The sequence below is a fragment of the Parasteatoda tepidariorum genome, chromosome 11 (assembly GCF_982258835.1).
Source record: "Parasteatoda tepidariorum strain Cologne lab strain chromosome 11, Ptep-v5.0, whole genome shotgun sequence".
NCBI classification, from domain to species: domain Eukaryota; kingdom Metazoa; phylum Arthropoda; class Arachnida; order Araneae; family Theridiidae; genus Parasteatoda; species Parasteatoda tepidariorum.
The window spans coordinates 7,206,081-7,232,662 of record NC_141765.1 but is presented as its reverse complement, the minus strand read 5'-3'; the positions used below and the strand labels follow the sequence as shown (position 1 = coordinate 7,232,662).

General features: G+C 27.1%; 1 protein-coding gene across 1 annotated transcript in view; it reads left to right on the top strand.

Annotated features, from left to right (window-relative positions):
* LOC107439084 (gamma-aminobutyric acid receptor subunit beta-like) overlaps positions 1-23,353 on the top strand; it is a 63,466-nt gene extending 40,113 nt beyond the window's left edge. The window contains exons 7-9 of the mRNA XM_016051560.4: positions 17,095-17,247; positions 19,924-20,144; positions 22,343-23,353. Of these exons, the coding sequence (XP_015907046.1) occupies positions 17,095-17,247; positions 19,924-20,144; positions 22,343-22,708 (740 nt within the window). The 3' untranslated portion in view covers positions 22,709-23,353. The remainder of the gene's footprint in view (positions 1-17,094; positions 17,248-19,923; positions 20,145-22,342) is intronic.
* The last annotated feature ends 3,229 nt before the right edge of the window (positions 23,354-26,582 follow it).

Here is a 26,582-nt window from a genome sequence, read left to right as displayed (position 1 = left end):
ATTTTAAAAGAATTGCTTTAATGATAAAATTAAATATAACGATTAATAAGTTAGGGTATCGTTCTTATTTATAGAGCTTACATTTGTTTGAGAAGCAATTTAATTGATGCGTAGGAGGGGGGAAATATATTTTTTGCGTATGACGAGAAACACGATCCTATATCAGACTTTTTCATTAGTTGCAGCGAATCGTATTTCTTGAAATACGATTCGCTGCAAAATCAAAAGAAAAATATATAATTTTAAATTTTTTTCCGCGAATGTGCAGTACAAAAGAAATATTTTAATTATTTCATCACGGTGAACGAAATAGCTTGTCTTTCCAGGAAATTTTTATTTTATTTCATGACCGCCCTCATTCCTCTATTCTTGAATTAGTAAGTATTGTTGTTGATTATTATGTTGATGATGTTGTTGAAATTTTTAAAAAAATAAACAAGCTTTAAAGAAATTCGAGTTTTGATTCAGTTTTAGCACTGCGGAAAACTCTTAGTGCTTGAGTGTGAGACAGGCATGCACCATTGACGAGATGAAAGTGTTAAATAAATCTTGTGCAGATTTACGGATTTTAAAACGGACTTTTTTTTAATTTACAAACAATAATTTTATGATTAATTTTTAATTGCTCCAAAAAAATATTTGATTTTATTTTATATTTTGAAATGTATAGCAAAAAACGCAACACAAAAAAATAATTTTTTATAAAAATCTCTATATTTCCATAAATATTCCTATTTTTTGTGAAATTTTATAGAGTTATTGATCAAATGATGACCAATAACTGGTACAAATTTCAAACTTATTGCTTGATTTTCTGGCATAGGGGTGTACAAAAATACTTGTTTTCTTTCATAATAAGGTATCTGCTTAGTATGAAACTTTAAACTTCATTGCTAAGTATGAAAAATTGCATGAACTATTTACCTCTAAAGTTGCAAAATGATTATCTAAGTATTTCTTGAAAAATTAAAAAAAAACGTTGAAAGCGGAAAATGTCTCTTTTATAGGATGCGTTTTACAATCAAATAATTAAAAAATATATTAAAATATTTCTCCTTAAATTCTAATTCGTGTATTCATGTATGTTTATGTATTAAATTTAGAGAAAAAAAATTTTTTTTTCTTATCTTATCGATTTTAAAATAAGTTTTAGAATTGTCAAAAACATTCAATAAGATGTTTCTGTTGTTCATATTACGAACGGTGCAATGATGAAATATATATCGAAACAGATTTCCTTTAATTGTTATTATTATTTAATTTAGCATATCACCTATTAAAATTCTAGATTTGTATGTCGGTAACACTTGTATAGTCAGGGAAATCCTTTTTCTTAATCTAGTTATGATTTTGAAAGCATAAAATATGAAGAGATTGCAAAAATGTTTTTATAAGATGCTCATTGTGAGTTTTATTTATATATTTATTTTTAATTTCAATTATTATTTTAAGTGTATATACTACTTTCGGTTTACCTAGATTAGATAGATGAGCTTCTCAAGAGTAAATCAATGAAATGTACATTCAATAAGATTGATAGAACCAAATACGTAAGTCCAAAATAATAGTATCTATTTCTATAAAATTCATGTAACTTTCCACTTACTATATGCAGAAAACACAAAAACATATCTTAAAATATGATATAAAAGTTTGGTTAAAATAATTTAGAAATTTTTAAATGGGAACTTTATTCTGAAGTGAGGTTTAAAATCTTTTTATAATATTCATAAATTTTTTATATTTTAATTTTAGACTGTCACTTTAGTCATTGTTATTTTTTGTATATCCACAACAAATCGCTTAAAAAATTTAATTTTCGAACTAATGTACACCACTGCTCATAAAATAAAACTTCATAGAACTCAATAATAAATCTTTAATAGTTTGACAGGGTGAATTCAAATGTGATATTTGATTAGTGCAGACAAAATCTTTATATCAACGACTTCCTCAAAATATAGGGGGCAGTCGCAGGAAACTAAAATAATAGTTTAGACAGAAGAGCGTTTAAAATTTGAGCCCCTTAACGTTAATTTTATTTTTTGTATATTTCAACATACCTCCAGGGAGTTATCTCTGGTAAAACGAATTTTATGATCGTGTGCAAAATTTCTTAAATGCTGATCTTCTCTTCTAAAACGCTGATACTCGTTCAAAATAGGAAAATGAATAATCAAAAATATCTTGCCTAAAATTTGTCTAAAAAATATTTCCTGCTCGTTTATGGAGTATTTTCAGTGCCTTCTGTAGACATAAGAGATTCTGCAATCTTTGGAACGACTTCAGAACTCTTCTTTCAGTGCTGGACCCTGGGTTCCCAATATGTGCTATGCCAGTCCACAGTCGGCTTTAAAATCTTTTAGATGGAAATTGGGAATTTCTCGATGATCTGCAATAATTTACTGACGATATATTTTATAGATATTAAGTGCAATTTAAAATAAATTTTAACTGTTTTACATCAAAAGATCAGTTACATAAAAAACTTTATACTTTTTATTAATGCAGCAGTTCTTTGTTAGAAGTTTATTAAACTATTCCATGGTAAAGACAATAGTTTATTTGCCGGTCAACCATCTCCCCCCTCAAAAAAACATTATTCATTTCGCACTTAAGATGTTTTTGACATTTTTTTTCTCTTTTCAAAATTCAAATGTTTTTTGTTTGCTTTTAATCAGAACTGTGAAGTAATACTGATTTGAAAATAATGCAGTGTCCACTTGAAATACCCTAGATCAGCTTTATGAATTTTTTTCTATTTGATATGCACCGTGGACTGCAGATATACTTTCGGACTGCATATACATCGAAAACCACTCTGTTTCATTTCAATTAAAATTGCTTTAATTTTTTTTTATAAATATATTCTCTTATAAATACTCTCTTTCAAATTTAATGTTATCTCTTTTTATGAATATTTAATTAATTTATTTTTATATGTTAAGTTTGTGTCAAATTGTTGAGTTGCACCATTCTCTCATTAAGATATCTATCAACAGAATCCTCAAGAAATATAAATCAATCGCTGGGATGAAGATCTCCTATTTTTTTAGAAAATTTTAATCCTTATGTAACAGTTTAAATTTGTTACTTTCTATAACTCCATATGACCACCTTCTTAGTGGTCATTTGTTGCCTCGAGGACAGCAATCCAATTCTTTTGCAAGTTCAAAGAGCTTAAGTTTTTTTATTTATTTACTGAGTCCCTTTGCCATTTTAAAAGTTTTATTCTTTCTATATTATCAGAAACTTTTGTGTTCAAGAATAAAGAAAAAAAAGAAAAAAGAAGTCGAGTAGCAGGAATGTGTTACTCGCCTTCAATTCTTTCACGTATTACTGGATGAACATCTTTCTATACTTCTGTGTCTTGTTTTACACTTATCTGTAAGACTACTAAAAAAATCATTATTTTAAACATATTCTATTTACAAATTCTGATTTCTAAGAAAATGCAACTTGAAACACAGCTCAGTCGTAGGTTTGAGCATTCTGCGTGCATAAACGGAGTTCATCCGTAAAAACACTCTAGTAAGCCACAGTTATACGCTACTGACAAAAATTTACAGGATTTTACCATTTAGCTGGAAAACCGATCTTGGCTATAAAAATTATGCGGTAAATTGACGTTAAATTTCACTGTTTTGGTAGTATATGTTTTCAAAAAGACTACTATTAATACCTGCAAGCTTCTAAAATGCTAATACTCATTCAAAATATGAATAATTTAAAATATTTCGTGTAAAATTTGTCACAAAAAATATTTCCTGCCAGTTAATGGAGCATGTTCAGTACCTTCTGTAAATAGAGAGATATTGCAATCTTTGAATTTAAGATCTTTTTTCAAAGCGCTTCATCCTGGGTTCCCAATTTGTGCAATAGACAGGGACAGTGATGACGTATTTCACCTCGCCTCCTTCCAAACGCGTTCCAAACAATTTTTCGAACGAACCATTTCAATGGCATTTCCTATGTGAATTTAAGACGGCAAGATTTTTAGTTTATTATTGAAATAAATAAATTTATATAGCGCTTCTAAGGGACTTATTCCTAATTTAAGTAGTTTTCTTTATACGGAGTATCAGTAGATTTTACGAGTTAAGCGCATTAAATGCTATAAAAAAAAGTTTCAAAATGGTCAAGTTATCTTTAATTTTGATGTATAAAAATCTAAGCGTCAATATTTTTAACTCTTGTTTCATGTTTAAAATAATGTCTTATTTTATTTAGAATTTGTTACATATTCTTGACCTACATCTAATTTTTTTCTTTAGTTATGGATAGGCATGCATTGTTTTAAAACGCTTTGTAATTAATTTTTAATCTATAATTAGATTGTATTTATCAATACTAATATGTCTGTTTATTTAATTATGTCTGTTTATTTAATTATGTCTGATGATAAAATTTGTAGTTATTGTAAACTTTGTTTGCTTAAGATTTTCTGATTATTGATGCTAATTCTCATAAGCTTTAGTTTTTAACTACTAAATAGGAATAAATTATGTAACTAACTTATTTAATTTTAAATCTGCACAGAGTTTTAGTTTAAACTCAGATTTATTTTGACTTGAGATTTTATCTTGTTTATATTTGTCAACATCATCATTAATTAGTTTTTAACTATAGTTTTATGCATTAATTATTTGAGAAAATTAAGTTACCTTATTATTAGATAATAAGGTATCTATTATCTAATAATAATATTAGATTATTTCTTAACGTTAGTAGTGTAGTGCTATATTAATGTGTAGTGTTATCATAGTACAGTGTAGTGGTATGTTAAAAGGGCCAATATTATGTTTAGTTTCCAGAATTTTAATATATAGAATAGCTAAATTATTTTAGAATTTTAAATTTCTAATTTTCATTTTAAAATGTGAGAGGAACAATTTTTTTTAGGTGTTATATATGAATTTATCTTAAAATCTCAGATTCCTATTTTATTCGATAAGAAAGTGCAACATGAATTTTTTTAGAATTCTTTAAAACATTCTTATCCCATACATAAACTTTTATTTAACATTCATATTTATTAATCTATGTATTCACATAGATGTTTAAATTTTACTTATTTAATAATATTAATTTCGCAGGCATTTCAAATAAGTATAATTCAAATTTTTAAGAAATTTTTTAATTTAGAAACTTAATTCTTTAATGTATGTATGCATATTTAGTTATACAGCTTTTATTTTGGCAAATGTTACTGTTATCACTTTTTATAGAATAAATTTGCATTTGACAGTCTAAATCAAAATTTTTTAAATTACCTTCATAGTAATATTCTATTTGTTGCAGTGAACGTAACATTCAAGTCATCCATATTTATTTCATAATTTGGTTGTAAATATGTTTAAAGACCTGTCAACTCTTTTGTTTATATAATTTTTTATTTTTTTTACTTCCTATCATTTTAGTAAATTTACCAATTAATTTGAGCTATTTTAAAAACGTGTATCTAAAATGCTTTATAATTTTCACTAATTTATCTGACTTTATTCATGCTTCTTACATAACTTTTTAATTTGTTTTAAAATTCTCATAATTATTTACAATTAATAAGTTGTCTCAATATTATAAAAAAATTGATTTAATATAATATACATATTTTAAGAAAAATTAAACATAAATTAGAAATAACTTTTTCCAAATAATAAAATTCACAAATTTCCGATTTCCAGATTATAAATACAATTTATATGGTAAATATTAAATACAAATTCTCTCAATCATATATACAAAAAGTTTTCATAATCATTTGCAATTAATAAGCTATTCCAATTAATATCATAAAAAGAGATTAACGTAATATTAATATATGCAACACTTTTTCTTGCCATGTCAGTGGTTAAATTCGACTCTATATTAATATATTCAAAGATTTAGTTGACCCACTTTTAACTACATGAGAAACGCCATATTGTTTGCTCCGTTCAAAACTTTGTTTGGAACGAGGAGAGCTAGTGACGTCGTTGATGACGTAGAACTAACCCTGTCTATACCACTCCTCAGTGGGCTCTAAAATCTTTCAGGAGGACGTTGGGGACTTTCCTTAAGATAAGCAATAATTCAATGAAGATAGATCTTATAGATATTAAGTACATTTTAAAATAATTAGTCTTAATTGTTCTCCATAAAAAAACCAGTTACATGTAAAATTTATTACATATTATTAATGCAACAATTGATAAAAGTTTATAAACCAATTGCAACCAATAGTTTCTTGGCCATTTAACCTCCTCCCACTGAATTTTTTTCTTCTTTTTGCTTTTTATTAATCAGAAACGTGAACTAATAAAAGTTTGAAAAGATTACAGTTTCCACTAGAAATACACTATGACAGCAATATTTAGCTCAGTGCTAGACTTTCTAGAACACTAACGAATCGCAGGTTGATATAATTGCATGAATGAAGCACTATTTTTTTCACATATTTACATGCGATATGTAGCTTAATATTATGTAATTTCAAGAAGGTACATAGCATTAATTTTTATGTAAGCACCTACAACTTTTACGTATACGGACTAAAATTTTTTAAAGAGTTCAATCATTAATTAATTGATCATTAGAGATATGTAGTAAATTAAGAGTATAATTAAAAGTGTATATATATATATATATATATATATATATATATATATATATATATATATATGAAAAAACTATGTCTCTAAGTTAGAAAAGACTGAAACAGAAAAATATTATCTTGGCAAATAACATCTTTCCAGCAGAATTCAAATGAGTTTTTAAAATTGAATATTGATTATCGTCACCTTCATTTTTTTTTAAAAAACTGACTTATAAGTTAAAATTAAAAATAAAGAAATACTAGTAAATGCTTTAAGAAATTTTGCTTTTCCTGAATTAATGACATGTTCAGTGGCGCCATCTATTTCATGAATCTGTAAACAGTTTCGGACGTGCCACTCCAATACTTGAAGGGAAATCTATAGCGAGTTTTAATTAATTTGAAGATTAACAAATATAAAATAAATATAATCAAGAAGTTTTTGATTTGAAATTAATAATTATTGATTTCTTATTTTATAAAAATATTCTTAATGAATAGTTAATAATCTTAATACGGTTTTTGCGTTAATAAAATAGATGTAAAAGCGGAGTTTTCCTTTTAAATTCCTCATTCGTAATATTTTGTTCGAATTGATTTTAGAATGCTCTCTTACTCTATAGATTGAGGCACTATGACATAATTGACTCAAATACTAATCTAGATCTTTCAATCCCCATTTACTTATACGTAACAAATTTTGTCTTCGACGCAAAATAATCACTTCTGTCTCTATATTCAAAAAGTTTTTAGTTTAACAAGCATTTTGAACAATTCTTAACAGAGTTTAATCTTTGGCTTTAAATTCTAAGGATGTCATCGAAATATAAGCAGGGATGACTCAGTAGTTTAGGCACTGAAATGTCATTGAAAAGGACTTGGATTCGATCCCCAATGGCTGTTTGAAGTCCACCCATCCACTTCAGATTGATGGGTATCAGCATGTCTGCGGCTCAATGCTGACCACACTCCCACAATCAAGCAGATGGTCATGAAATTGTGGTGAATTAATGACCCCCTGAATGAATTCTAAAATCGGTTGGTGTGATCTAATACTTATCTAACTAAACCTGGCACCATTTTCTCTAACTACTTAAATAAAATTATTAACAATATTTCTAAAGAAGGTTTCTCTTGAATTATCATTAATAATCAACCGATTTCAGAATTCATTAAACATAATAAAATTAATTCCATTGCGACTTTTGATTTCTAGGATCTTTTCAATAGCATTCCCCTTTCTAAACTAAAAGATGTTCTTTTGAATTATTACTATGATTTTAAAAACGTCATTTGTTGCGATTTTGATTATTGAGAAATTCTGATTAATTTTTGTCTCTTTAATAATTATCTTTGTAATGGAGGGGATATTTTTCTTCAAATTGCTGGAATACCACAAGGATCTAAGTATTCATCTCTCTTAGCTAACTTATTTTTGCATCATTATGAAAAAAAATTATACTCTTAGTATTAAATTTTGTTTTTAGATATATTGATGACTTAATTATCTTTAATTTTCAAGATTATACTATTTTATTAAATGCTTTTTACAACGAGGAATTAATCTTGCTTCGTAATCATGATGATAATATTAATTTCAATTTTTTGGATTTGGGTATTATAAAAGAAGAAAATATCTGCTTTGTTGATTTATATGATAAAAGAAATGATTTTAATATTAATATAAATAAACTAATAACTAATTACTACTAACTTACTATAAATAAACTATTTACTTGGAATTCTAATGTTTCTAGGAGCATCTATTTAAATACCACTTTTAATGAAATGAATAGAATTGAAAGAATATGTAGTAATATTTATTCATCCAAAAAACAAATCGATAAACTCTTTCAAAATTTGAAAAAAACCAATGGATACCCAACAAAAGTAATACAGTTCTATATAAAATCACTGAATTAATCTTATATTTTTCTGAATATATTTACTAAAAATTTTCTTTGTTGATTTATATAATTTTCCCATGTGCAAATCCATTTCGGGTAAATTCGTTGCCAAAATTATTTACTAAATAATTTCTTTGTTAATTTGTATAATGTTTCCATGTGCAAATCCATTTCGGGTAAATCCGTGGTAAAAATTATTTACTAAAAAATTCCTTTGCTAAAAAAATTCCTTTGTTAATTTATAAAATTCTTCCACGTGCAAATCCATTTCGGGCCAAAACGTGGTTAAAATTATTTACTAAAATATTCTTCATTAATTTATACAATTTTTCTATGTGCAGATCCATTTCGGGAAAATCCGCTGCTAAAATTATTTACTAATAAATTTCTTTGTTAATTTATAAAATTTTTCCATGTGCAAATCCATTTCGAGTAAATCCGTGGCTTAAATTATTTATTAAAAAGATTTCTTTGTTAATTGATGTAATTTTTCCATGTACCATGTAATTTTTCCATGCCCTTCCTTGGTAACTAACAAATCAAACGCACTTCAGCAATGCAGTAAGAACGGCACTTTAAAACAAAACTCCTCTTGTTACGCTCAATTTGCGCTTTTGTTTTCACATTTTGCAATCTGGCAATCTTGTTACGAAAATAATTCAACTCATTCTTGAAAAATTTCCCGTTCATATAAGTACATTTGAATTCGCTACTCGCTTTATAGTTCATGTTTTATGTTTTATTCTCTTTTTATTTAATTTTATTTTCTGTTTTTACATGTTATTTTTATTTATTGCGTTCTATTTTATTTGTTGTAATTTTCATAAAAAATTTTTTGAGTGCTCCTCACACTATTGTATTGATATATTTTGCTCTGGCTATATTGATACAATATCAGAAAGCACTCTTTTCTATGGATATAATCGTGTGGGCTGATGAAAAGATTATACCTTTTATTTTCCGGATTTTCAAAAAAAAAATTTTTTTTTCCAGTTGTTTGATATTTATTTTGCTGTATATATATATATATATATATATATATATATATATATATATATATATATATATATATATATATATATATATATATATATATATATATATATATATATATATATATATATATATATATATATATATATATATATATATATATACAGAGAGAGAGAGAGAGAGAGAGATGTTACGATGAATAACCGAAATCAGGAGAATGTCGACTCTCAACGGTGAATGTCAACAATCACATAGTCGCTATGGTGAATGTCCGAAATATTTGTTATATCCAATTTTATATTAATTTATTCGTTGATATTATTATATTTATTTGATATATTTATATTTATTCTATATTTTAATACTTACTGACGATAAATTAGAAGAAACATCAGTGTTTGGAGTATCGGGCAAATATATACCGGGCAATGGCACTTGACCTTAAAAAAACATCAGTGTAGGGTTTACCGGGCAGAGTTTTCGGAAAAAAATTTTTACGTGATTATTTACTTATTAATTTATCAGTTATTATTTATTTGTTAATTTGTATCAAAGAATTTCATTTAGGCAACATGCAAAAATTGTTATTTCTAAACTCCCAGGTCTTACGGCAAAAATTCTTTCTTACTATTTTATTTATTTATTTCAATTGTTTTCATTAAGAGTACATGCATATCTCGCAATTCAGTAGAAAGATTTTTCTGGGAAAACCTTCTTTGCTTTATATTTTTTTAACTCAACTGTAAAAGTAGTTTTTTTTTTCATTGAAAATTGAAACAGCTGGACATTTGAATGCATGAGACTTAATATGGTGGATAAGATCATACGATCATCTCAACCGGTAATTAAATGGTAAAAACGTTAGCCCAATAATTAAACTCACAAAAACTATACAATATTCTATCTATACTGTTCAGCTTCCGTATTTAATTACTCTAATTTTGAGTTTTCCGTATTCAATCCAGATTATGTTTTCTTGTTATCATTATGATATATTTAAAACTATCCGTCCTACCGAAACTATTCCAATTAACCGAAAATAGTCCAAATTTTTCACCAGTAAATCTCCTTTTTGTTTCTGGGTTTTACTGATATTTTTTGATATCATTGAAATATCATTACTATATCAATGAAATATCATTGATATCATCAATATTTCTATGATATTTTTCAGTGATATTTCAGTGATATTTTAATTTTTGAAAAATAAATGAATATATTATTTCAAACTTAGAAATTTTAAAAAATAATTGCTTTAATCTTTCAGAAAGAAATAAAAACACAGAACAGTTCATGGGCAAAGTTTTAAAAAGTGTAAGATATATTATTAAATATATCTTAAAGTTACCAGATATATTTACTCTCCTGAAAACTTAATTCAAAACTTCTTTCGAAAAATACTCGTTAAAAAGCATGATAAAAACTGACTAAAGTTCTGGTATGAATCGCTAACATAAAATTTCATTTTTATTCCTTCAAGATGCATTATCTCCTTTAGGTTCGAATTTTATTTTTTTAAAACACCCACGCTATCAATTTTTGTTTGTACTTTCTTTCTTTCCAACCGAATAACAAGAATAAAAGAAACTAATTATTTTCGGATAAACTCGACATTTCTGGAACAATTTATGATTCGGAGAACTTCTAATAATTCTTTCGCGACAAAATTTTCTTATCATATATTATTCAAAGTTTTTCTTTCAATAAAAGGAAGAAAATTAATGAGTATATTCGATAGAAGTATTATTTTGAACTTTCAACTTAAAATAGGACTAGATATTTATTAAAAAAATAGTTCTATTAATTATTACTTAATTAATAATTAAAATCAGACCATAGCGGAAAAGAGTAAAATAACTATATTAAGTAAATACTTAAAAATTAAAAAAAATGTTAGATTAAAAAATTTGATAATTTTAAATATTTAATAAGTTTCAAACTTTTAACAAAATCATTTCTTTCACAACGGAAAGATATATATATATATATATATATATATATATATATATATATATATATATATATATATATATATATATATATATATATATATATATATATATATATATATATATATATATATATATATATATATATATATATATATATATATATATATATATATATATATATATATATATATATATATATATATATATATATATATATATATATATATATATATATATATATATATATATATATATATATATATATATATATATATATATATATATATGAATTTTTTACTAAGTATGTGGTAATAAAAACTTCAACTTTAAAAACCAGAATTTCCCCTAAATCGTTATCATACGAACAAAGAAACTACCAAATGAATGATTTTAACACCGCATATTTTGGTTGGTTTAACTAGAATTAGGTTTTTTCTTTTTTTAAACCAGAATTGTCATTGCCGTTCAATACGGTAATTTTAACAGAATTTTCTTCCTTCTCCATTTATTGTTAACATGTTTTAATGTTAATTAAATAGAAATAGAAATATTAGTTATCTTATTTTGTGGTCAAACAGTATAACTTTTTTTTCTCTTTTTTTTACCGATCAGTTAAATTTAAAGAAAACTGTCATAAAAGTGCCTATTTTGTCAAATACACGTATTTGATTAGTGCTGACATGTAGTTTAAAGTAAGCTAACTATCTACAATTACCTTAAAAAATATCCGGGTACTGACATCTGGGGTGTATAATGAGAAATAAAATGTTTTCTGGGCAAAAGGAATGAATTATTTTATTCTTATTGGCGCTTTACTACTGAACACTCCAGTCCGGAAATTTCACGGGAGTGAGAGGGAAGAGGTTAAAAAGAAAGGAAAAAACAGGCATAAAAATAATCAGAGGTAGCAATCAAAAGGTTCTCTCTATAAACATCGCTTTTTTTAATTTAATATTTTACGCATTTCATAAACTATGCAAATCAAAAACTTTTGAGCATATTTACAGAACTTGCTTTACCATAGATATTTCATATAAAAGAATAAATTAATAATGTTAAAAATGGTGTCAGAGAGACATTCGTTGGCTACCAAGAGGGTTCGAAGCAAAGACCTTCGAGTTCACATCAGGACGGTCTATCCACTATAGTTCCTCGTTCAGGAACACTTAGGAAGCTTAATATAGCTCCTCCCCATTGGCACACCTTCACATACTAATTACCTATTTCAATGGTAAAAATGATTGCAATGGGGAAAATTAGGGTTGTAATTATAGTCGCAATAGCTTAATCAGGTTATCAATAATTTTAATTTCACTTATTTCGCTGTATCTCATTCGAGTATACGGAGTTATTTTGACACATTTTTGCTTTTATTTTCAGCAACTCATTTTTACATAGTAATAGTAGTATGGTAACTTAAATTCACTTATGATCAGAAAAAACACTTTCGGGATTTTGATGTAGATTACTATTTTTTAACTCCTATTTTACTAATACTATTAAAATGCGTTAAATCCCCAATTAACCTTTAGTACTAGAAAAAAATGATGCTTAAGAGTTTAAGAATGTTCACTTATTATGATTTTATAAACGAATTTATAGTTTGATTTTTTATTATTTAGATATTTTTGAGCTGGGATTGCCAGATCTAAATTTATTTGGAATGTCTTCCTCTCACGGTCTACGACATTTTGAAAAATCTTATTATTTTTATTTGCAAAAATAAAAATTTTTCAAAAATTTTTCATTTTTTCATACGGTGCCAATTTACACAATTATAGTGATGAAAATGCGTAATATATTAATAATATATTTAAAATATATTTATGTCTACATTAAAATATTTGTTTTAAATAACTGCCAAGAATGCTGACTGATAAAAAATACAGTCAAAAAATACTACGAAAAAAATATTTTTTGTCATTGTGTTTTGGAAAAATCAGAGATTTACACAATAAGTAATAAACTTTATGCTTCAACCCTTAAAGTATAAGTGTTGAAACTGTTGCTTACCCCCCTTAGATGAAATCCGCTAAATTAATGATTTTTCAGTCTTCTTCATCTCTTCATTTTTGCATTAGGTGCCTATTTATATAGTGATAGCTGCGAAAATACAAATTAATTAAAATAGTTTAAGATTAATTTACTTCTAAATTAAAATATTTGTTTTAAATTCGTGTAAAGCAGCATAATAAAACTGATAAGAAAAGTCAAAAAATGTTATGAAAAATTTTATTTTCAGTCCTTATTTTAAAGAAAAACTCTGAGATTTACTCAATAAAAAAATTAAGTTTTTGTTGCAATCCTTAAAAAATGTGCCCTAAAACTGTTTTTTTTAAAAAAAACCACATTATCAACCGCATTTCCCTGTCTCCTTTCTCCCTTAAATCTTAAATATAAAAATGTAAAAATAAACTAATAACTCCTGGATAAACTTCGCATCTGCAGAGCAGTTGAAGATGTTGCTTATTTCAAATAAACGATTTCTTTTCTTTCATAGTTTTTACGTCATACTTTATTACCACTTTCTCTTATTTTATTTAAAGAAAAGTACGTCTTTTTCTTTTCATTATTAGTCAGAATACTTTTAGTCTTGAGTTTTATTGAACAGAAACATTTCAGTAGTACAGAATTATTTACGTTGTCATGGATTTTGACTAGAATGCGAATATGAAAGAGTTTTTCTGAAGGTGAAATCAAAAACAATTCTTTATTCAAATTCTCACTTCTCAGTTTCGGATTTTTATTAATTTTTCCTTTTATTCGTGGTCTTTCCTACTTAATTTATTTTGTTGAAACTATTTTTTTTTTAAACTTTTTTATTCAGTGAAATTGTTTCTGGATAAGAATTCTAGTTTAAATTCCGTTTAATTTTAAATTCTAGACCATAAAAACAAAAAAAAATTTGTGTTGACATGAGGAATATGAATTTTATTTCGTTTTAACCAAATATTTTATTCTTCATTAAAGTAAAATAATGTTTTTAAAAAAACTTGAAATTATTGCGATGTGTCAGAGTGATTATTTGAAATATGCATGTCAAAGTTATAACATATTACATCGACGAAAATTATATAAAAAAAATTTTTTTAAAATAATTTAAACTTTTTTTTTATTTTTTTATTTCCAATGCAGCAGGTGATACAGACAATATCCTAACGCCGTACAGAGATCAAAAGAAAAGAGAAATACAAATACAGAAAGAGATGAAATATACAAAATTAAAAAACCAAAACATCAAACACAAAAATTAAATCAAAATTTAAATTGAACAAAAAATCTCTGGCCTCTCAGTATCGGGAGTAGATACAGTTCTTTGTGAGAACTGAACAGTTGAATCCCAGCGTTCATCGTCGCTCCACTGCGGCAGAGGAGGATTATCCAGAAAGGCAGCTACAGCACTGCTTCTTAGGCAATCGGGGAGATTAAGGATGTCATTTCTCCACGATTTTTCTATCGTCCGTTCTTTTAGCAATGATATATGCGTTGTCTTAATTGCATGATTAAACATTAATGAAGTGGACTTACAGCTAACCAAGTTATTTGGGGCTTGATTAACAAAGCAACGGCCAGTGCATCCGCTTTTTCGTTGCCGGGGATACCACAGTGGGAAGGGATCCATTGTAAGGTTTTATATTTTTCACCCATTTCTGTCATTAAAGATCTACATTTCACAATGGACAAAGAGCTAGGGGCTTGAGAGAAGTTGGCAATGGCCAGAATCGCAGCTTGGGAATCTGAGAAGATGAGAGCTTGATCGAAAAGAGAAGGACGAGCATTTAAATGAGTTAAAGCTACTTAAATAATTTAAACTTAATGATATTATTTCGAAAACTTATATCTTTTAAATAAGTTATTTTCTAAAAGCGAAATAATGAAAAGTTTTTTGTAGAGTAAAAGTAGAATTTTATGAACCTGCTTATCCTATTTTATGATGTTGCCTTAAGCAAAAACAGAGTTTTTAAAAATGAAGAAAACTTTAAAATAATAATTTATTTATACAATTTTAATACTATTAAAATATGTATAATTTCCAATAATTTTGTAAATTAATATTTATTACAACGTTTTACACTCGAAAAAAGGCAATTTTTGCCCCGCTCGTTTTTTATTATTCTGTAATTCAAAAATAACTAGTTGAAAGTATTGAACCTTTCCGTTTATTTATAATTTGATCCAATTTAAGTTCCTATTTAATCATTCATGAGCTAGCTTTATGGGAGTGTGTACATAGAAACTAATACCTAGGATAACGGGAAGGGTTAGAGTGGCTCCAAAGGCATTTTAGTAGGTACCCCATGACCCCAATTAGGTTGTGTGCAAGGTACCTTTTTGTAGGTACAAGTCTCCTTAAGAAAACAAGAATGTTTCTGCATATCTTTTTAATTTTTATTTATAAAGAAAACGAAACTCAATTATCTTGGAAACTAATGCATACGCATAATAAAAAAATTAAGTGTTCCGTTTAATTAAATATTTTAATCAAATATTAATGAAATAAAATAAGATATTGCATAATTTTGATGATCAAGTCACTAATATATTTATTATTAATTTCTTAAGATTTTCGATGTCTAATTTATTTACCAACTAACTATCCTGGAAAGGCCAGACGGACTCTTTCAGACATCCTAGGAATACAATGAACAGTCTTTCTCAATCTTCAATGATAAGTCAGTTAGTGTAAAATGCATTTAAAAATTACTTATAAAGGTAAATGTAAGAAAATATATATAATTTAAAAAAAAAAACATTTGTGCTCCTGCATTTGTTTATTCTTTCTTTTCAACTCTTTTTTTCTCTTAGCAAGGAGAAAAAATGAAAAACCTTTATAACGAGACTCAAATTATGTTTCTAACATCTTTTACTCTCTCTTGGTCATTTTACCAAGCGAGTTTAAGCTAATCAATGGCCTATAACCTTAAAATAAGAACAGTGTAGTGAATACCGGGATATGACTCGCACGTGAATGTATATCCTTTGTAAAAGAACGTGTTTCTACTTTATCATTTTTCTGGAACTCTTATCTCATATATATTGTTTTGAAATATCAATAAGGACTGACATACAATCCTCGATTATGTATTATTCGTGGTTTTGTCTACTGCATTTGATCCTGCGGTCTTGTCATTTAGAGACTTTGATACGACACTATCTTTTATGGTATATATAAGTTATATATGATAAATATAAGTTATTATCTTCATAATCCCACAATATTTTTCATTATTTTTGCTCAAATAGACAGGCGCAAAGTCAGCAGCAAGAATAGTTGCGATGTCATTTTGTCTCTTCAGAAAATTTAAATAATATACATATATGTGTTATTCTGAATGACTGAAACCGGTGGTTGTTGATTTCCGTCGTGGAATGTTGACAATCACAAAGTAGCTTTGGTAAATGTCCGAAATATGTACTAGGTTTAGTTATATATATATATATATATATATATATAATATTATATTATTCATCTCAAACAGCTGTACTTTGTTCAAATAAAAAATTATTTCATTCCAGGATCATATTACCATTTATAACTGTGTTTGAATTTAAAATAAAATTACACGTGTTTTCTTTAAATTTATTTTATTATTCTGCATCCATCCCCCACGTTAAGCTTCACACTTGCAGGTTTGTTGTTAATAATGAAAATCTAAATTAATTTTAGGGACATACCAACGTTTATCACTGAGCTTTGAACTGAAAAGAAATATTGGATATTTTATATTTCAAACATATTTGCCGTCCATTCTCATCGTTATGCTGTCTTGGGTCTCATTTTGGATAAATCATGAAGCTACATCAGCAAGAGTGGCACTTGGTAAGTATCGTCTTTTATTAATATTTTCAACAACTAAATGCAATTTCTGTATATAAATTTATTTTTTAATTCTAAATAATTTACTCTTTTTTCAGTCTAGTTGCCAAGTTTGCTTAAACACTTATCATAGCTTACAACTGGATCTAGAATACCCTATTTATAGTAATTTGCCGCCTGTTTCGATAACCAAGCGGTCACGACAGTTTTCACGTCTTCATCATCGTTGTACTGATTGCCGCCAAATTGATGTTTGAGGCATCGGAAAAGATGAAAATCACTTACCGCAAGGTCAGCGCTGTATTAAGGGGTGGTCCAAAACCTCCCAACCAAAAGAGTTCAATTAAAGCTCAGGACGGAGCTGTAAAGAGAGCCATTGTCATGGAGTAGAAAAATTTCCTGTCAGCGTGCCTGTAGGAAGCTTCATAAACTTCACAAATCTACCTGTGAATGTAGTATGTAGCTGACAGGTTTTTGCCAACTAAAAGCTCATCACTGACCGTACGTCATAAGCCAACAAACTGTCAATCCTCTTTTTTTGGTAACTTAAAATGCTGAGGGTTTAAACGTTGTGCCGCAACCAATTTAAAGGCTTGTGCAATATTAATGACTTACGTCGGAGTGTGAAATATACACTCATAGACAAAAAAAATTTGAGCACCAAGAAGGAGTCATCAAAATGAAACAAATTTTTACATACGTAATGATTACTTTGATGTAAGTAAATGATTAGAAAATCAAAGAAAAACGATAATCTTTGATTTTCTAATCATTTACTTACATCAAAGTAGTCATTACGTATGTAAAATTTCGTTCCATTTTGACGACTCCATCTTGATGCGCTAATTTTTTTGTCCATGAGTGTATATGAATTATGGCAATTTTCATTTCAGTGGATCATTTTGTATTCCGAAGTATGGTAATGAAATGGATTATACTTTTTATCAAGTTCACAGCAATTTTGAACTATTTCTCGTAATCTTTTTTTTTATTTGTTTCCTTTTTGTTGCATTTTTATTTCTTATTTTAACTCTTTTATTCATACCTATACATGTCACACTGCTCTTGTTCAGTCCAACTCTCTATTCATTGGTTCTTTTTTCCGAAATAAGTTCTTGCTATAACTTGGTTGATTTTCTGGTACTTTCATTCTATAATTTTGGTTAAATCATCGGCAGTATCTATTTTCAATTACGATCCATCTAATTAACCGTAAAGTTTACGATAAAGAACATTTTTTTTTGCATTTACGGCATGGAAGCTGTTTACTACTAGTATGGTTAAGAAACTATGAATACGAAATTATACGTTTTTTTAAACAGTTACAATTATCATGAATAAACGTTTTTTTAAACATTTACAATTATCATGAATAAACATTTTTTTAAACATTTACAACTATCATCAGAACTAAATGGCTTCATTAGGTGGTGCGACACAATTCTGGTTGTTTTGCCGTATTAGGTAAAAGCAATTAATAAACTGATCAATACTGTTAACAGCTTCAGTAGCATCTTATTTTCGGTCATTTGACTGTTTGTGTGAATACGGTAAAATAACAATTAATAAACTGTTATTTAACAATTTTTTTTCAAGGAACTTCTCTTAGTGTAACAAAAACAACATTTTGGGGGGAGAAGTTATCGACAATATTGATCTTCATGCATCAAAGGGTACCCCAACAATTGACTCGAGTTAACATATCTTATATACTAGTGAATTGTAATTGTATTTTTTTAGTGGTTGATAACCCGGCATTTTTATTTAACGTAATTAGTGCACAGCATTAACTAAAGGTTATTTTCTTATTTTTCATGATCTTCATGGGAATGTTGCATTTACGCAGTAAAAAAGTAGTTTAAACTTTGCTTAAATTACTATGCGTACGGTAAACTAATGCTGAAAATTGAACTACAAATAAATTAAATAAAAAAATATTTAATTGTGTTACAAATTGCATTTTGTCTAAAGAGTTTCAATCGTATAATTTAGTTTCCATCCAGAACCAGGCTGCTCGTGCAGAGAATTAACTGAGTACAAACCTACGACATAACAAAATAGAAATATGCTCTAAATGAGCAGGTATCCTGCCTGTAAATTTCTCTGTTTTTTAATTTTGCTTTCAACAAATGTAACTGTTTATTTTTTCATGAAATATTATCAATATTGTATTTAGGTGTAGTCTTAAATAAAGATTATTTCGTCTACAAAAATATGATCTAAATTTTTCTTAAAATATGAACAACATAAATTACATATTTTGCATTTATATACCTTACATATATATATATCTTTCGCATATGAAACAAAGTTACAATTTAAAAACAAGTGAACAATATCTTTTTATTTAAGTCATATTTTTTGAAACACCTCATAAAACCTTCTTGAATAATAAAATTTTAAGCTTTATTTTCGACATTAAATTTTTTATTGCTTGAAACTTTCGGAATAGGTCATTAATTTTGGAATCAAAATTAATTCCTGGTATCTTAAAAGTTTAGGTGCGTTTTTATTTTCTCTAATTCATTCACATTGTATTGAAAGAATAATAATAATAACAAACTAAGTACAGCGACTGCCTAGTATAGATCAGACTTTTTTAGAAGCTTTTAATGACTCAGTAAATATATAAAATCAAGCTAAAGGACTCTATTTTACTTTATTCTTTTTTCACTTTAGGTATTACCACTGTATTGACCATGACTACAATTAGCACAGGAGTACGCTCATCTCTGCCTCGTATTTCATACGTCAAAGCCATCGATATATATCTAGTGATGTGTTTTGTATTTGTATTCGCCGCACTTTTAGAATATGCTGCTGTAAATTACACTTATTGGGGAGCTAGAGCGAAAAAGAAAACAAAAAAGGAAAATAAAGCAAATGACGTTGTTTGTCCAGTAAGTAAACTTTTCCATCACTGTGTCTTGTTTTTATGTAGCTTAATAATGTTGATAACATAATAAAATCGGTCTTTTCTAAATTGGAATACTAAAGTGGAGTCCGATAATTATTTCTCCTAAACGGCTGAGGACAGAGGTGGGTATGAAAGACAGAAAATATAATGAAATATTTTCTAAGATAAGAGGTAACTTTATTTTTTTAAATGATTACAAATTGCGTTGAGACATTTGTCATACCATTTTATAAGTTTTAAAAAGACCAGGAGAAAAAAAAAACCTTTGTGAATGCGTGGAACGGCTTATGTAACTTGAGAATTTTTTCAAAGAGCCAGCATCAAAGATCCCTCTTCAAAGCCGTTAAAAGAGGTGACTGAGTGTGAGATCAGAACAGGGTGGCGGATGGTTGAGGCGCTCCAAACTAAGAGTTGCAATATGGTTTTGAAAAGCTGTTGCCGAATGTGGTCTCTCTTGTCATTCGATTACAGAACGCCAGATGTGAGAAATCTAGGCCTCTTTTTCCGTGTAGCCTCCTTTAATTTTGACAGGGTGTAACAGTACCTAGTAGAATTGACAGTTCAAATCAACTAAAAGTTCAACAACGAGCAACAATACTGCACTGGATTGAGAGGCTCGCCCCTACTTTCTTCAGACGCTGCGAGAGCACCTTTAACTGATTATTGTCGAACGATACCAAATGCTGTCTTTCATGCTCAACCGTTTTTTTGCTTTCCCCATTATTCTTCGATTTCTAGAAGAAAATTACAAGGCAAACTTATTTTCGTACTCCCTCTTGTACTTTAATCATACGTAGGGCCTAAAATGTAATTGTTTTCACCCTCCAAACGTTGAGCCCCAGGGAAAACTTACACGGAAATTTCCCTACTACGCACCACTCTCCCATTGAATAAAATGGGAGAAAGAGATTTTTGATGCAGGGTAGTTTTCAACTAAAAGTTTGAAGAAATCCGGAACTGACGCTCAGAGGGTTAACTATATTCTACTACGCATTATAAGCAATTACTACGCATTATAAAATTAGCAAGAAATTCTAGCAAATTTATAAAGATTCTAGCTTCAAAATATTCGCTAATAGTGAGCTCTGATACTTTTTATCTGTCACTAATACAATAGTTTAAATTTTGAAAAAATAGTTTTTAAACGTTATAGTTTCCAAAAATTCGAAAATGTAAAGTTAGTCATTCGGAAGAAAGTCAATAAAAGTTACGCCTATGAACAAATACATTAAACTTTTTTGAATTAACTCAATATTTTTAAGTAAAAAAATTATAATTAAAAATTATGTTTGAATTTTTTTTTGCAAATTTAGAACAACTCAGCTTTTTTATATAAATACTCAGTTACTTATTAAAATTTCATCGAAAAATTTCATAAAAATTCTTTTACATCCAGTGAGAATTTGTGGTCAATAAAGAAAAAGTTATTACACTTTATTCAACAATACATTTAATATAGATAGTTTATAATTTTTCACTGCGATTTCAAAAACTACATTTAAAAAAAAATGCACGATGGATTGTTTCAAATTTTTCCTAACTGCTTTGAGAAAATAAAAAAAATTCCTTTACAAAAAAATACTTAAATAAATAAATAAAATAAATAAATAAAATAAAACAAACCTTTTTTCATAGTTAAAAAGAGATAATTATTTTTAAGAATTACTTATTTTAAAATTTATTTTGTTTTTTTCATGAAAATTTATTATTTTTCTACAATTGCGCAAATTATAGTAAATTTTAAAACTTTTATAATTGATTGATATACCATTAAACATATTCCAATTAAATAACTAAAATAAGGAGTAAAATCGGCAAAAATATAAATCACAGTATAAAATTGCATTTGTCTTACAGAAAGATTTCAAAAAGTTTCATAGTTTTAAAATTTAATAGAAATTAATAGACCCTAGCACTTGGCATACATATTGCTGGCAGGATTCATTTACTTTAGCAATGAGAATTTTTTTAATAGAAAACTAAGTATTTATTTTTCATGTTCATTCAATTAATCTTATATGTTTTACCAAGTAGAACAAATGAGAAAAAAAAAGTTTTAAGTTTCTGAAGAAAAAAGTTTATCATAAATCACTTCAATATATATAGCTAGACTTACAACAAAAGTATTTATGGATGTTTTTCAAACGTTGCATGTTTTATATGTATTCGTTTTCTTTTCAGAATGAAGAAATAATAGAACTCCAGGATGTCAGAATGTCCCCGATCCCTTGTTTACGGAAAAGGAAGTCTCTGAGTAATGCTACTAGTGAGACGGAAGCCATATTTCCGCCCTCATTGCGCTTGAGTAACTTATCTTTACGCACTTCTTATAGCCCTAGAGTTCCTAGTGGCTTGGGGCGCCGAAGTAGGATGGAATACGGGCGAAAGCCAAAAGTTATTCAAGCTTTAAAAAAGAGAGCCAACGCCCTCAAGGCTTCCGTTCCCCGAATCAAAGATGTCAACAAAATAGACAAATATTCTCGGGTTATATTTCCAGTGTCGTATTTGATCTTTAACGCCATCTATTGGTGCTTCTACTTATTCTGAAGTCGGGCATTTTTAAAAATAAATTTACCAAGACAATTTTATTCTGCATTCCAAAGAAAGTATTTGATAAGTTAACGTGTATACCTCCATTTATTGGCATCAATGTCGGACATTAATTGCAAACAGAATAAATGATTTTAGTTTGTGTACTTACATTGACTTGCTAACACTGTAAAAAATGAGTTGTATGAAGAACGTTCAATTTTACGAAGCTTGAAGTTTTCTCCGAAAACTGTTATTCATAACAAGTATATTACTTGGTAGTCAAAGGCAGTTAAAAAGCAAGTTTAGGAACGTTATAAAATTAACTAAATTCTTTAATACATTCTGAATGAAGAGAATTGAATATATTCATAAGTGTAGCGCAAACCGAAATGATGATTAATCAGATGTAGCTCCTCAAGTTGAGCTCTTTGTACAATTCATGGAGAAATATGATGTGTTCTTAGCAATTAAGACTAAAGCTTGTTAAAAGTGTTTTTGTTGCTAAAGTAAAGACTTTTTATTCCTTTAGGATACAGGTTTGCTTTTTGTTACTCTAACGAAACATTCGGAGCTCTGTGGCATATCATATTAATAGCCAATGAGTTACTTTTTTATTCCAGAAGAACACGGTACCCAATAAAATAAGATCTGCTTTGTAAACATTGTTTCTGGACCATACATATATTGATATCGTAATAATAATTTTAGTTTTCTTTTCATCTCGTCATAAATAAAAAACATCTGCTGTAGTATTAGATAAGTGGAAAACTAACTCTCCAGTGAATGCAACCTATTGCGTTAGCATTTTTGGCATAGTTTAAAACATTCACGAAAAATTCCTAAACTCTACAATGAAGTTTGATTCACATAAAAGAGACAATTCTTTTGTTTGTATTTCATATATATAAGTATGAAAATTATTTCAAGGGAAGATGTTTTAATGTATTACAAATCGGAGTCAACCTAGAAAAATTTGCCTTCTGGTTATCATATTTAATGTTTTAAAAGCTTGGAAAAGTTGCATCAAGATGAAAAAAAAACTGCTCTGGTTTAATACGAAGAACGTGCGCACGGTGTTAAAAAACACGCTACATTCTGAATAACTGACCAAATCAACATATTTGTAATTTGAAGCTCTAAACTAAGAAATTTGAGAGCATGTAAAATACTGTGAAATTACATGACGGTGCTCAATTTCTTGATAAGTTACCTGGCTAAACTATTAAAACTATATCTTCCAGATCATAATTTTGTACGGTAAAAAGTTTTTAAGGATTTGAAAATCATAAACATTAAAAAATCATATTATGTTCGATTAGAGAATAAGAGCTTTTAACTACAATTATCAACTTCAAAATCTATTAGTAAATTTCCTAAAATACTGTATAATGCATCACATTACGTTTAAAATCATTTAAATTATTACCATCAACATGTATTCAAAATAAGATTTTTTTTAATATTGCATCTTTAAAATAAAGCTTCAAATATTAAAAACATAATCTTATAGTTTTAACTATTTACTCCAGAAGTGAAATTAAAATAAGGAACCAAAATGTTTGATTTCTTTCCAGAATAAAAAATTGGGATCAAATTTTTTCTAGACTATGGTTATCTCTAATATAGTTATATTTTGAAGGTCAAAAATTGAAATCCGTCAGAAGTGTATATTTAATAGTTGAGGACCACCTTTTTGTGTATGTTTTTATTTTTCTGATAAAATATCATCTGCACAAATTAATATATGCATGAAAAGTTAGAACCCATATGGAAGGTTAGAAAAAATAATTTTAAAGATACGTATATACATTTTTTTAAAAATTATAATTAAAATTATGGATATATTTAAATAATAACGCAGAAATACAATCACGAAAATATTTGATTGGGGAATTGTTAGATCCTTTTAATTAAAACTTACGAAGAATTTTTACAAGCACTACTCTCTGCGCGTCCATCACCTTGCTTCCTTGCATGTATACATACATAAGTAAATATATATATATATATATATATATATATATGGGTCATTCTCCCAAAAACAGTCATTTTCATGTCCCCAGTATATTTTATGTTTGTTTTACAGCTTACGAAAAAAAAAATTCAGGGAAAGTGTCCTTCAGAATGCAAGCTAACAAAAGAATAAAAACAAAATTATCAATTTTTATTTTTTATTTATTTTAGGTAATTAAAATATACCAATATGTCATTCCCTCACTTGTCCCCACTGCTGATTTAAAAAAAGAAAAAAATTGTTTCTGAAATAAATATTTTTTTTTTACAAATTCGTGTTTTTTATTTCAGAATACTGAAATATAGAATTCAGAAAATCAATTTAAAATTTAATTTCTGATAAAAATATTAACACAGCACTATTTTAAACTTTGTCCCCAGTGTTTCGCGTCATTCCCTCACAACAATGTTCTTATCACCTGCAATCTTCTTAGAATTAAAATATTTTAATAAAAACTTCAGAAGTTAACAACTGGCATGATAGAACAAAATTGCAGTATGTTTCCATCTTCAACTTAAAGAAGCTTTGCTGTGGAATAAATTTGAATGAATCAAACCAGGTAAAATTTTTTACATTTGTCATTCCCTCATGTCATTTTTTAGAGTAAAATAAAATACAACTTCATCGAGAAAGTGGATATTTATATGTTGCTTTCTGGTATGAATATAATTGTATGTGATTGACTTCAGAAATTAATTAGGCCAAACTGTTATTTTTAAATTTTATTGAATTCGTCATTCCCTCACTAGAGTATAAAGTGAGGGAATGACGCTGAAGTGAGGGAATGATTCAAGATGAGTATATTATTAAATTTTTTTTTGTTCAATCGTGCCAGTCAATTTTATTTCCCAAACCTGTAAAAACTATTAAATATATAAGACTAAATTATAATAAATATTAGATATACTTAGTGTGTTATCATTTTCAAACTTTAGGTAGATGTAACTTAGATAAAAACATGTATTAAAATAAAATATCATTCCCTCACTTTTTAAATAGTGAAAATAATTAATTTACTTATTAATTAATTTGAAAAATAAATTGAAAAATTAATAAATTAATTTATTAAATTAATTAATTAATTATTAATTATTATAAATTAATTAATTATAAATTAATTATTTAAAAATTTATTAATTTAAATATTAAGTATAATTTATAGGATATATACTTTCTTTATAATGCCATTACATATTTCTATTAATATAAAAAGTTTCAGAGCTTTTTATTCATTTTACTTTTTTGGGATTTTATGAACTGAAAAATGACAGTTTTCGTGAGAATGACCCATATATATATATATATATATATTTTAATTCTGTTCATTTGACTAAAAATAATATTTAAATAAATGTTTTTAGAGACATTAGAATTCCACATAATTAGTTCATTTACATTATATTTAATATCATTTCCTTTGTCGTATAAAACAGCAATGCAGGAATTTTCTTCCTTTTTAAGAAAATCCAAAAAATTAAATTTAATATAATCTTCATGATTACGAAGCAAGGTTGATTCCTTGGGGTAAATACTATTTAACAAAATGTATAATCCCGAAGATAAAAGATAATTAAATCATCAATAAATCGAAAACAAGCTCAAAATTAAGAATATTAATTAAGAGTATTACGAGTTTTAAGAGAAAATTATGAGTAAATTTTTTTTTTCAGAACAGTGTAAAAATAAGTAAGATAAGAGTGATGAATAATTAGATATTAGTGGTCTTCCAACAATTTGAACAAAAATGTCTTCTCCATCGTAAAGTTAATTATTAAAACACACACACACACACACACACACATATATATATATATATATATATATATATATATATATATATATATATATATATATATATATATATATATATATATA